Below are 13,991 nucleotides of genomic sequence, written 5' to 3'. Positions count from 1 at the left end.
GGAGACACAGATTTTTCCCCTAAAAATTCTTTAATAAATAATGTTTGAGCATACAGAAAAGTATAACTAATAATATAACAAATACCCATGTATTCTCTCAATATAGTCTAATCAAATCTTAACATTTTGCAAATTTGTTCAAAACTTTGTTTAAAGTTTGCTGATTCTACTTACCCAGCTTTCCCTCCCACCGTTCTAACAGGGTCTCATCCTTTTAATCAGAACAGTACTTTACATTCGTATGCACACACGACAGATCTCTCCTTCCCTGGAGAACTGCCTGACTCCCTCTTGTTTCCAAAATTACTAATTCAAGTATACAAACCTTTTACCACAGCCTCCTTCCTCCAGCTCCCTTGTTCAACATCTGCACCAGGGCAGTCCTTCGATTTACAAAAGCTCTGCTCTCTAGTGACCCATTTGTTTTGCTATGACCCTTTCAGGTATTCACTCCCTTCTTTAAACAACTGAGGTTTTATTACTCATGATATCGCTAACACTTCTATTATATCAAGGTAGAGTTTCAGTACCTATTATATCCCTTCACAATGCTTCTCTTTCCCACTCCCCTGAATCATCCAGAATTTGATGTTTATTATTCTTGTGCAAATAGTCATTCAATTATTGCATTCATAAATGCACCCTTTAAAAAGCTAATTTTTCGCTTGTTTTAAAGATAATACAAATTGTGTTAGATGGTATAAATCTTGTTGCAACTTGCTTTTCTTGCCAACGTTGTTGTTGAGCATCGTTGGTAATAGCAAAAAAAAAAAAAAAAAAAGAAAACCACCACCAACAGAAAAATGATTAAATATTCTGTGGCACATCTGTATAACAGGATACTGTACAGATGTTAAAATGCATGATACTTTTCAAAGAGGTAGCTTTGTATTTTGCATGGAATTTCTTCTGCCATACATTAACAACCTTTCTGGGAGTTTTTCTTAAAAGTGTATCTCTTAAAAGCAGGACAGAGCTGGGTTTTGTTTTTCTCATCCAAATTTCTGTGTTTGAATAGCAGAGTTTAAGCCATTTACAACAATTATTATTAATACTGATGTTTTAGACTTGAGTCTACTAATTTTGTAATCATTCTTTACTCCTTTCTTTTTCTCTCTTTCTGCCTTCTATTAAGTAGATACATTTTCTATATTCTCTTTCTTTGTTGTTGTTTATTTGCAGATTTAGATGCTACAGGTTGTATTTCAATTATTTTACTGAGCCTTTGTGTTACAAAAAGTGTTACAAAACTCTGCCCAAAGACAGAATAGACCTTAGCATTCCTTAACTCCCTATTAAATATCCCTTCTTCCATCTACAGCTTCTGTTTCCTATTTTAACACACAAAAAAGGGATATTATTTTTATGGGACTAGTGACTCGTATTTACCAACATGCTTTATTTACTTGTGTGCTCACCGTAATTCCTACATCTCATACTTTGCTTTTGAGTTCACTTTTCTTCTTGAAGAATACCCCTTCACAGTTCTTTAAATGATGTCGGTGAGTGGTAAATGATGTCACTGTATACCTGAAAATGTTTTTACTTTGCCTTCACCCATAACTAATAATTTTGCTATTTTAGCTGCTATGTATTGCTTTATTTTCCCTCAGCATATGGAGGATATATCTGCATTGTCTTCTGGCATCTGCTGTGGCCAATGCAAATTTTGGGGTCAGTGGGTTGTCATTTTACTATAGGCGAGCTGCTTGCCGCTCCCCTGAACATAACCAGCTTTTCATAGCATTTAAGGTTTTCTCACCTTTGATGTAATTTGGGACAATCTCGCACAATGCCTTTAGATATGCATTTTGGTTTTAAGTACCGCAACTGAGGTGCATTTACCATCTAAGAATTTGAAGCTCTTTAGCTGTTTATCTTCCGTGCTTTTTCATTTTTAATTGAGATATAATTTGCATACTATATAATTCACGATTTGAAGTGTACAGTTCAGTGCTTTTTAGTATATTCACAAGGTTGTGCAACCATCACCAAGAAAAGAAACTTCTTACTCATGAGAATTCACTCTCCATTCTTCTCTCTCCCCAGCCTCTAGCAACCAGTGGTCTACATCTCATCTCCATAGATTTGCCTGTTCTGCATACTTCACATGCATGGACTCATACAACATGTGGCCATTTGTGTCTGACTGCCTTCACTTAGCAAAATGCTTTCAAGGTTCATCCACGTTGTAGAGTGTGTCAGTGATTTCTTCCTTTCGTATGGCCAAATACTATTCTACTGTGTGGACATACTACATTTTGTTTATATATTCATCAGTGGATGGACATTAAAGGTTGTCTCCACTTATTGACCACTATGAGTAATACTGCTATGAATATTTGTGGACAAGTTTTTCTGTGAACATATGTTTTCAGTTCTCTTGGAAACATACCTAGGAGAGAATTGCTGGGTCTTATGATCACTCTATGATTAACATTTTGAGGAACTGCATAACTGTTTTCCAAAGTAGTTGCACCATTTTACATTCCCACCAGCAATATATGATGGTACTAATTTCACCATTGTCAACACTTGTTATTAACCATCTTTTTTATTCTTGTCATTCTAGTGCATGTGAAATGGAATCTCACTGAGGTTCTGATTTGCCTTTCCCTAATGAATAATGATGTTGAGCATTTTTTCACATTCCATTTGTATCTCTTCTTTGGAGAAATGTGTCTTCAAATCCTCCGTCCACTTTTTAATTATGTTATTTACCTTTTTATTGTTGAGCTGTAAGAAATCTTTACATATTCTGGATACTAGATCCTTCTCAGACATATGATTTGCAAATATTTTCTCTCATTCTGTGGATTTTCTTTCCATTTTCTTGATAATGGAAAGTTTTAAATTTTGATGAAATTGTATTATCTGTTTTTCTTTGGTTGCTTGGGCTTTAAGGAGCATATCTAAGAAATCACTGCCTAATTCCAGGTCATAAAGATTTACCCCTATGTTTTCTTTGTGAATGAAAAATATTTCCCGCCATATTAGTAAACAAAGGCCGCTGCAGCCATCAGACATCGGCCCTATCACCCACCACCCCCAACGGTGAGCTAGAGGGAACTCAGGATGGAGACCGCAGGCTGCCTGTTGCCAAGCCCTCAGCCACTGCAGTCACCCCCAGTGGTGCCCCCGGAGGGGACTCAGGATGGGAAGTACAGGATACTGGCCCTAGAGGGATGATTTCAGGAAGCCCAGACTTTTGCATCTTCTCATACACAGAACAAGTCCTAAATTCCTTAACTTGAGATAGCTGATTTTCTTTAATTAACAATAATCTCTTATGATGTTCCCACCACATGGTCTTTGTTGCAAACTCCTATATGTCCTGCTCCTCCCCTGCCTCTTCGGAACAATCTCTTAGTGTGATGTGAGAGGCAGTATCCCAGGCTTAGGTCCTCAGAAACGTGCACTGAATACAATGTAACTTTCAACTTTCAGGTTGTGCGTTTTTCTCAGTGGACATCTTCTAAGAGTCTTATGGTTCATGTTCTTTCATTTTTTAATATGGTTCCCTCTTTACACTGTGTTTGGTATGAAGTCCTATCTTCTAACATTAATTCTCTTTTCAGCTGTGATTTACCTTGAGTTTATATTATCAACTGTGTTTTTCTCTCTTTTTAAAAATTCCCATGACTATACATTTGTTTGCTTTTTTAAACTTCAGATTTTGGATTACGTTTCTTGCGTATCTCTGTTCTTGTTTTGTTCCTGCACAATTTTCCTTTATTGATTTTCAAGGATTCTTACTCCTCCATTTGGCTCTCTGAGGACCCTCAAATATGATGTTTTAAGTTGTTTGATAGCTGGCACCAAGAGCTCGTGCTAGAGGCTCTTGGGGCAGGTGTGCAGAGGGCCATGTGGTGTTCCTGTGTGAGCTGGCTGCAGTTATGACTGAGGGCTGAGGTGGAGGGTGCCTGCTGGATAAAGCATTGTTAATTAGGTCAAGTGTTCTGAGAACTACCTGCTCCAGCTCTGCAAGCTCTGGAGTGGTCACAGCTCAGAGACTGACACTCAGTTTGGGGCCACTGTAGGATGCCAAACAAAGGCCAAAGAGAAGGAGGCTAAAATCCTGACTCAGAGGCCTTGGAAACCCAGCAGGCTGGTAATATGTTCCCAATAGGTGGGAACCAGGTCAGCCCTGCATGGCCCTGTAGATGTTCAGAGTGATATCAGAAGCCCCACCTGACCCAGCGATGTTACCGTCTTACAAAGAAGAGCAAACACCATCGCTACATACTAAAGTTGCTGGATTTAGGGCTGTTTTCTTTGTAATGTCTATAATCCTAAAAGCACAACAGCCACAAGCAGGGACAAGATGAAACGGCCCTCCAGAGACTACAGAGCAAGGTCTACTGCATACATACTAAAAAGCGGTTAGAATAGTCGTAGAGTTATAGTTGTATTGGTGGACATTAGTATGGTTGATGGCAATCCAAACTCAGAGATGTGTCTTTTTCTGAGGTTGGTTGCTTTCTATCTAGTCATAAATTAAGTTGGTCAGTGCTCACTCATACACGCAGGCACCCAGCCTCACAAGCATTAATGGGCACACAGCGTGGGCTTGTCACCTTGGCAGGCACTGGGACAAAGAGGAATAAGACAGTCCCCACCCTTGAAAAAGCCAGCTGTCAATGGTTAAAGGACTTAAAAGCAAATCATTATAAGTCAACATTAATTCTGCCTAAATGATTTGGATAGTCTGCAAAGAAAAATTAGCCAGGGAGAGAAAAGGGTAAAGAGTGTTACAGGCAGAGTGATGGAGGCAAGCAAGGTCAAGGGCTACCCAGGGGACACTGAGTCCAGCTGCTGGACTGGGGGTGGGGGACTGCAGAAGTTGAGGTTGAAAAAGCAGACAGACATAAGTTATATTTCATCAAATGTAAGATGCCACTGATTATAAAGTGAACTATTATTTCATGTAAAACCAAGAAAAAACGCTCCTAATTAAATCATAGCACATAACTGAGGAACATTTCTATTTCTGAGGAGCTAAAATGCAAGGCACTACACCTCTAAGAATGGATGAAATACAGCAATTCCCCAAAGAAGTATTGTAAAAGATAAATTAACTTTAGAAAACAGATTTTTAAAAAGATAAATGCAAACCAAATAGGAATATAATTTTTCTTATCAAATTAGTAAAGTATTAATGTTAGCCTTAGCAAGAGCATAGTGAAACGGCAAACTCATTGCTAAAAGTATGAAATACTACTACTTTACTGGAAATCACTTTGACAATGAAAGGTCAAGGACTTAACATGCACATATTCTTTGAGCCAGTAATCTTACCTATAGGCATCTGTCCTAAATCCATATTTACAGACTCAGAAGAAGATTTTGTACAAGAACGTAAGGTTAATTAATTAAAAAATGCAAGCTATGTAAATGCCAGATTATCAATGAAAACAGCCGGCCCTCGGTATCTACAGATGCGAGCCTGCGGATACAGAGGGCCGACCACAGGTGACTCGAGCAACACGCAAATTTTGGTGTCTGCGGGGAGTCCTAAGACCAGTTCCGGGTGGAGACTGAGGACGACTGTATGTAAATTGTGGTATAATCATATGAAATGTTAATCAATCACTGAAATATTTTTTAATATTTAGGACCATGGTGGGAGTCTCACAATGTAATAGTAAAGTTTAAAATGGAGAAAACAAAGCTCCCTGTAGAGTATAAATCTCAATCCAGGAAAAAAAGTATTCTTGTAATTTTTATTATTTTTCAGTTTTTCTACCGTGTCCATATTTACCTTTTATAACCTCTCTTGCCCTCCAAACAAATGTATTTTTCCAAATACTTACTTGGAATTTAGTTTGAGTACAGAAAGTAAAGTAAGCCTATGTATGGAGACAGAGTGACCAAGAGGTGCCCCTCATATTACTTATGATTACACAGGGTCGTTGCGGATGCTTAAAATTTCTAGTAAATGTTAGATGGGATCCAGTTCAGATCGTACGTGACCCCCATATTTCTCAGTAGAAATCTGCTATGAGCCTCCACTAGGAGTCTGTACCTTGCTAAATTGACAAGCATTATTTCTAGTTCTTATCATCATGCAGACAGAGGAGAAAAGAGAGGCTCCAAGACGCTGACTAAGTGCAGTAAGCCTGCACAATTTAAACATGGCAAAGCTGGGATTTGAACCCAACTCTCTCCCTCTCTCTCACCAAAGGTTCCCACTCCTTCCCCTGTACCATCTGTCTCTCAAAGAAATACTTCCACAGCGTATCCACATGAACAAGAAGGAAGATCAAGATTCTGTTCGTTCCATCAGCGAGCAGGAGATTGTGAACCAACAATGAATATGTTGTTTCCATTCCTGGAAGAACCTCACAAATGTGGACGACAGCGGCAAAGCTCCCTGATAACGTGGGGGTGAACTGGATACACAAGTGGGCCAGATTCCTGGCTTACCAACTGCTACACTCAACTCCTGAGAAACCAGTCCTCTCTGCTGTCTGTGATCACTAAGATTATGACGCAATGCCGTTTACCCACCTGGCAAAGTAAGGCGACTTGCGGAACTTGTGCTTGGGGCTGGTGAGCCATGAGAACGCTTCTTTGTGCCTGAAAGGAGGAAAAAGAGGATAAGAAAACAGGATTTTGGACAGACTTCTCGGACAGGTAAATGCTCATCTGCAATGCTATCAAATGATCCAAAAGTTTGGGTCTGAAAACCACATTTAGAAGAAGGTTGGGCAAGGCTGTGGGAGCAGTGCATATTCCTGGTCCAGAAGAGCCAGGAGCACAGCCTTTATCTCTGTGCGTGTGACGGTTCTCAGTCTCCTGGTTGGCAGACTGGTCTGCTGGGGACCAACACACCTCTGAGCAGGTGTGCACTTTAGGATCCCCAGGGAAATGTTCTAAATTTGCAGTTGCCTGAGCACCACCCCCAGAGATTCTGTGTTCACTGTACCGGGGTGGGGGAAACTCCAGCGTCCGTAATTTTAAAGCCTCTGTGCCCCAGATGATTCTAATGTGCATCCAGAGGGGAGAGCGTCTGCTGTGGAAGGGAAGGTTTTGGATGTAGAAGCGAGGAATCGGGGGATTGTCCCTGCATTACTCCTTGTTGGACCTCAGGCAATCAACTTGATTTCTCTGAAGCCTCTGAAGATCTCTGAAGGTGAAATCTTCACTTGCAAAATGAAGGAGATAACAACAATTACATCAGAGAGTTCTGGTGAGGACAGAAGGAACGGACGTGTGTGAGCATGTTCCGGAGCCGTGGGAGGCTACACAAGTCTAGTTAGTGGGGGATCTGAGAGTCCCTGAAGCTGGCAGCACCGTTCCTGTTAGGACAGGGACTAACAAAGATTAACAAAGGTTCAGAGGGCAATGAGGGGAAGAAAAAGCAGACTTCTGGGCGGGGAGCAGGAAGGAGAGAGCAGAACAAAGGGAGGGGTGAACCGCTCTGCAAAAGAACATTTACATACATGAGTGTGTACACACGCACACACATACATATTTTATTTTATATATAAATATACATACATATACAAAATGCATATATAGTACATACACATAGAATTTGTATGTAAATGCAAATATTATTTATTCATTCATTCATTTATTTGGCCACCCAGAGTGGGGCAGAAGGGGGCTGGTGGTCAGACTCCAGCAACATGGCAGAACCTTGATTCTGAACCAGCAGAAGTGCAGAGAGAATTCTTAGGCAGAGGATATACATGATTCAATGTCAAGTCATTTCTGTCACAAGTTCCCCTGAACCCACACACACCTTTGTAAAGTCTGCTTTACATGCAGAGGCCAGGTGCGAGTGGCGGCTTTGTTAGTCTGAGTGAGCACAGTCCTGGGTAAAGATAACTCTAACAAGAAGACACATGGACATATCTCAGCCTCAGAGGAAGCAAGAACTTGGCTGGGGAGGGGGGAGGGGTAAGCTTTCCCTTCCGTGGACTACCTGGTGAGATGTGGACATATATACTTGGGATGGTGTTTTGAGATGCTCTCATTTTATTTTATTTTGGATTTTAAACTGTTACGTTAATTTTTTTCTTTTATAGATATATTTTGATTGACATATAGTCAGTTTACAATGTTGTGTCAACTTGTGGTGTACAGCACAATGCTTCAGTCATACATGAACATACATATATTCATTTCCATATTCTTTTTCATCGTAAGTTACTACAAGATACTGAATATAGTTACCTGTGCTATATGGTAGGACCTTGCTGTTTATCTATTTTATATACATCAGTATCTGCAAACTTCTAACTCCCAGTTTACCCCTCCCTATCCCATTTCCCCTCAGTAACCATAAATCTGTTATCTGTCTGTGAGTCTGTTTCTGTTTTGTAAATAAGTTTGTCTTTTTTTTTTTTTTAGATTCCACATATGAGTGGTAACATATGATATTTTTCTTTCTCTTTCTGGCTTACTGCACTTAGAATGACAATCTCCAGGTACATCCATGTTGCTGCAAATGGCATTATTTTATTATTCTTTATGGCTGAGCACTATTCCATTGTATAAATATACTACAACTTCTTTATCCAGTCATCTGTCGATGGACATATAGGTTGTTTCCATGTCTTGGCTACTGTAAATAGTGCTGCTATGAACATTGGGGTGCATGTATCTTTTTGAATTAAGGTTCCCTCTGGATAGATGCCCAAGAGTGGGATTGCTGGGTCATATGGTAAGTCTATTTTCAGTCTTTCGAGGACTCTCCATACTGTTTTCCATAATGGCTGCACCAAATTACATTCCCACCAACGGTGTAGGAGGGTTCCCTTTCCTCCACTGCCTCTCAGACGCTTTCATTTTAGTCTTAAAGAACAGGGTGCTACACTTGTGCTTCTGTTTATTAATATTATAATTATTACTGGCAGTAGTAGCAGTATTGTTAATAGTGTTAGTAGTACTAGTAGTAATGGTAGTAAAAGCAGAAAACACAAAATTAATCCAAACACCTCAGACCCACAAAAACTATTAATTTGCATGAGGTGAGAGCAGCTATTTCTGGCAGAACTTTACGCCTTCATTTTCCAGGTCTCAAAGATGCCTTGAATGTCAGAGTTTGGGGGGGAACTTAAAGGGTCTCAACCGGGCTGTAACTGTTGTGGGGTGATTTTTAAAATTATGGCTTCCAGGGTCCTTTCTTGAACCCACTGAAGGGGACTCTCTAGAGGCTAGAGCCACAAGTTGGCAGGTCAACAAGTTCCCCAGGTGAGTCTAGTGATCATGGGTCAAATGAGGTGCTCAGACACCCCAGGTGAAAAGATTTACCCAAAGTGATACATGGGGGTCCGGGCCAGGGCTGCCTCACTGCACAACTCCAGGGGGCGCCACTGACACTGTATCCTACACGAATGGTGGACCTGAGTGTGTAACAAGCTGGCCCTGACCAAGCGTGCTTCCAAGATGCAGATTCACACCGCTGACCTCCTTGTCCACAGCCACTCCTGTGTCCCTCTGCATCTGCCTCCACCTGCACTGTGGGAAAGCCAATGACTAAAAGTGGTTTTCCCTCCATTCATGAGACGTTTTACTTGTCTCACGGTCCCTTGGGGATAGGGTTTCGCAACAGACGCGCAGTGATATTTAGCCATGCCGGTCTTGGTCGCGGGGACTGTCCTGTCCACAGTGGGATGTTTGGCAGCATCCCTGGCCTCTCCCCACTAGGGGTCAGCAGCACCGCCCCTGTCGGGATAATCAAAAATGTCCTCCACTGACAAATGGCCCCTAGGAACAAAACTGCCCTGTTGAGAACCATTGCTTTAGGAAGGAGGCAGTGTGTAGGGCTTTTTATTCAGAGTGGTGACTCACAATTTGACTACTTGGTCATTAGTAGTGGTCACTCACCCACCAAGCAGCTACAGCGTTCGAGGCACCATATTAGCTATGAACAAATAAATGTCCATTAGTTATCTTTCCTGATACCACCTCTCTGATGGCAAAATGAGTCCCATTTGATGGAATATGGAGACAAGGGGAGTGTAAGTAATTTGCACAAAGTTACTGAGTGTTGGTGGGGGGCAATATTTAAACCAAAATCCCTCAGAATTTAAACCTGGAGAGACTTTTCCCCATGACGCTTGCTACTTCTTGACCAATCCATTACCCAGGTTCCCTTCAAGTGCTGTCTTCCCAAACGTGCCTAAGCAAAAGGACAAACTGGGACCATTATTTTAACAAAAAGAGAAAACAAAATCAGATTCCCAGGCCTGGCCAAGCCCCAGTGAGCCAGCGTTTCTGGAGGGGCCTGGATGTTCCACAAGCATCCCAGGTGATTCTGATCTCCAGGGAGGCTTGGAAACCTTTCTGTAATAGAAATCTTCTCTAACCATTGGAAAATATGGCACTCTGCTTTCCTCGGGCCCTCTCGTGAAGCTGGGAGACCAAATGTAATGTGACCTAAGGGAGCACTTAAAAACCTGCAAAGCACTGGATGGCGACAAGCTTTCAATGGGGTCAGCTTAGAAGCATTCACCACTGCCAGGTGAGTAGAGGTGCTTGGTGCAGTTTTAAAAAATCACCTATTATGATCTTTCCAAAGCCTGAAACTTGATGGCTTTTCTCTGGGCCAGCTTTTTATTGCCTTGGTATCTCCTTTGCAGACAGTGAGACAGGAACCTCTGGGGCTCATGGGTCAGTGGAAAAGCAGAACTGCAAGCCCTTTAGCAAAGCTGTTATTTCCTCTCTGTGCTCAACGAAATGCCCAATACATCAGGGCAGAGGAGGAACCACAGGTGCCTCTCCTAATATCTTGAGTCATAAACAGGTAGCAGGTGGAGACCCATAAAATAAACCTATTGGGGATTTCTCCAGACCATCAGGTGGCACCATGGACCATCGGGGGTGGTAAGGTTCTGAATCAGCCTCCTATGGGCTCCCGGTTTGTTAAGCGACGTTGTGTTCCTGAAATCATTTTCCACTCGGCAGCCCCCAAATGACCGATCCCTTGACTCAAAGTTCCATTCTTGGGCATAATATGCAACTTACCTATGTTTCATTTTCTAAAACTCGTCACCCCTCCCTTTCTCCCATTCCCAGGGAAGACATCAGAAATTGAGCTGGAAGATCAGCTTCCAAACCTGAGCCCCCAGTTCCGAGCCAGCAGACACAGAGACCTCACTCTGAGATTTACTGTAGAAATCCACCTGGGATGCCATTCTGTCAGTGACTCTCAGTGCTTTTCAATCCTGGCTACACATCAGGATGGTCTGGGGAGTTTTAAAGCAAATATGCTGCTGCCTGGGCCCTCCCACTGGAAATGCTGTGTAACTGATCCGGGTGGGTCCGGGTGGCCCGCTCTGCAGCCAGGAGCGCTCCCAGCCGTTTCCTTCAGCTGGCAGGGGAGGCGTCCTTTCTTCTGAACCACGGTGTGCTGTATCTTTATGAATGATGGGAATCTTGTAAATGGTTGCTTTTCGTTTTTGTTTGGGTTTCCAGGAAACTCAGATCCAAGTTCTGACTTAATGCTGGGAACAGGGGAGGCCTGTTCCACCTGCAAGACTATACACGAACGTTTGCCCTGTTTCGCTCTAGTGTTATTAACTCTCCTTCTGGCCTGTCGTTTTATTCTGCATTCTTCATTTTTTAAAAAGCAAATTGGTTAAACGGATGTGATTTTAGAATTCTGAAATATTTTATAAATGAGGTAAGTATAAAAGCATGAGTAAACAACCACCTCAGGGCTGACGTTGCTAAGTTCCGTTTTCCTCGTCTATAAAAATTTTAAAACATCAATTTCAGGACATAAATGTGAGGATCAAGTGAAAGTACTTAGCAAACTGTGCAGTGCAAGGTAGTGTTTGTTGTCAGTTTATATTCAAAAGAAAGGTGTGTGTGTAAAGTAGCTGATATGTCATCCTTGGGAGATGAGCATTTTAAGGTCACGCATTACACCGTCCTTGACCCACAGCGTGTGCATGTTCACAGAGTAAACAACCCAATCAGTCAGCTCGGGGCAGAAATGTCATCACTGCAGCTTGTGTGACTGGAAGTATCTTTTGACAAATGAATAGCTTTCAGATATTTCAAATTAATGTCCTTGGTTAGTTCAGCTAAAGGGCAATGAATCCAATTCATCAGGAATCTGGAGAAGAGGACAGTGATGGAAGTGACAACCAAGGCTGCCTGCCTTGGGGCAAATACACACACCTACGACTCAGGATGTGAGGCTAGCACTAAACCCAGTGATTGGCAGTTTGACCTCAAACAAATAATTTCCCTTCTGCAAAACAGGGTTACCATGACCAGGCCCAAGCCTACCAGGGAAGGGTGATTTAAGAGTCTCTGAGACCCAGCGTCATTGCTGGAATGGTCCAACCATAGCAATGTCACTATAACATGAGCAGGTCCCAAGGCAGAGGGGTTGCTGAAGGACTGAAGCAGGCAAAGTGCCTGTCAGCCTCTGTGCATCATCCTCTCCTCCCTTTAGCATACTCCAGCGCCTGCCTCTGCAATACCCACGACCTCTGCTGCTGTTGCTGAGCACGCCTACCAGACATTTTCCCTGTGTTTCGTTTGAGGTGTGGCAGAGATCAACACCCCATTGCCTGATGCCTCAGAACGAATAGTCATCTTTGCCCCTCTGCAGCCTTGACAAAAGGGCACCAAGAGAAGCCCATATTCTGCTTAGGGCTGCGGAATCTCTGGAAGTTTGGAGGGCTTCAAACCCACATCCTAAGAATTGTTTTCCAAAAGTAAATTACAGTGGCATAGCCAGGGCATTTGATAACATTCTTCCTCCACAATACAACCGCCGTGAATACCACCCTTGCTTTCGTGTCACTTGATCTCTGTCACAAAGAACAATGATCAAAAATGCAAGAGCTATTCAGACATGCAACCCTATATGCTATTTAACATTGGAACATGCCTTGGAACTGGACACGGGAGTGAGGAGTACAAAAACAGGTCCACAGCCTTTGACCCAGTAATCTAAAAATTTTTTTCCAATGGAGATATTCAGAAATGCAACAAAGTTTTATGTGCAAAGAGCTCCATTGCTGTTATTTACAACTGCAAAAAAAAAAAATTGTCCAACAGCAGAGAAGCAGTTAAGTAAACTGCACTAGAGCCACAAAATGAAAAATTATGTTGCAACTGAAATTATACTAATAACGAGGTTTTTTTTTTAAATGAGATAATGCTTACAGTCCAATGGTATGTAAACAAACCATAATACAAAATTAAATATACTGTATTATGCAGCCTGAACTGTGTAAAAACACACAGCAAAAGACCATAAGGAAATACAGTAAAGAACTGACAGTGAGTAATTGTTGAATGGGGTTTTACAATTGATTTTAATTTTATTATACTTCTCTATATTTTTCAAAATAAGTTAAGTTCTGTCTTTGCTTTCAGGAAAAAAAAGAAATTAAAAAAAAACCATGTTTCAATGCATGGCGAACACAGCTGCTTGGGAGGAACAACATAGCCCGTTTTGTCATAGTAATAATGCAGGGAAGTCACTACACAGGAACAGTATAGAGGTGGCCCAGGTAAGGGGGTATATTTGTGTAATACGCACCATCACCACTAGGGGAGTCCCTCAGTGGCTGGATTGAAGAAGGCAGCTGGATGCCATTTACTCTATTAAACCACATATATGTCCACGAACAGGGGTAATGACTACTCCCTAGTCAGACTCTGTATACAGTTTGTGGTAGAGAGAAAGAAAATATTGCCAGAAATATTTAAGAGAAGAAGGAAAAAATTTTGGAATTCGAAAGCTAGCATTTTAAGAATGTAAAACCATGTCATGGTACCCAAAAGAAAACTGAACATATGGAAGCCAGCCTAATGCCTTGAATGTTAACATTTCTTATGCCTCGAAGGAGCTTCTGATAATTCATCCGCCTCATCCCTCAGAAAAGATTATACGAGACGTGAAACACTGTGTGTGTGTATATACCTATCTTCAACGTGCTAGCTGGTACGCTGGGTTATTGTGTGGCATTTGGAGGGATACAAAAGTGGCTGAGTGAGTTTGGACAGTCTCA

General features: G+C 41.7%; 1 protein-coding gene across 5 annotated transcripts in view; it reads right to left on the bottom strand.

Annotated features, from left to right (window-relative positions):
- The window catches only part of PDE1C (phosphodiesterase 1C), a 508,368-nt gene that overhangs the window by 10,194 nt on the left and 484,183 nt on the right, over positions 1–13,991 (bottom strand). For all 5 annotated transcript variants that reach the window (XM_064487468.1, XM_010988060.3, XM_031455148.2 and 2 more), the window contains one exon: positions 6,511–6,579. In XM_064487468.1, coding sequence (XP_064343538.1) covers positions 6,511–6,579 — 69 coding nt within the window. The remainder of the gene's footprint in view (positions 1–6,510; positions 6,580–13,991) is intronic.

This window comes from Camelus dromedarius, chromosome 7 (assembly GCF_036321535.1).
Source record: "Camelus dromedarius isolate mCamDro1 chromosome 7, mCamDro1.pat, whole genome shotgun sequence".
NCBI lineage: Eukaryota > Metazoa > Chordata > Mammalia > Artiodactyla > Camelidae > Camelus > Camelus dromedarius.
This window is presented reverse-complemented; position numbering and strand designations above follow the sequence as displayed.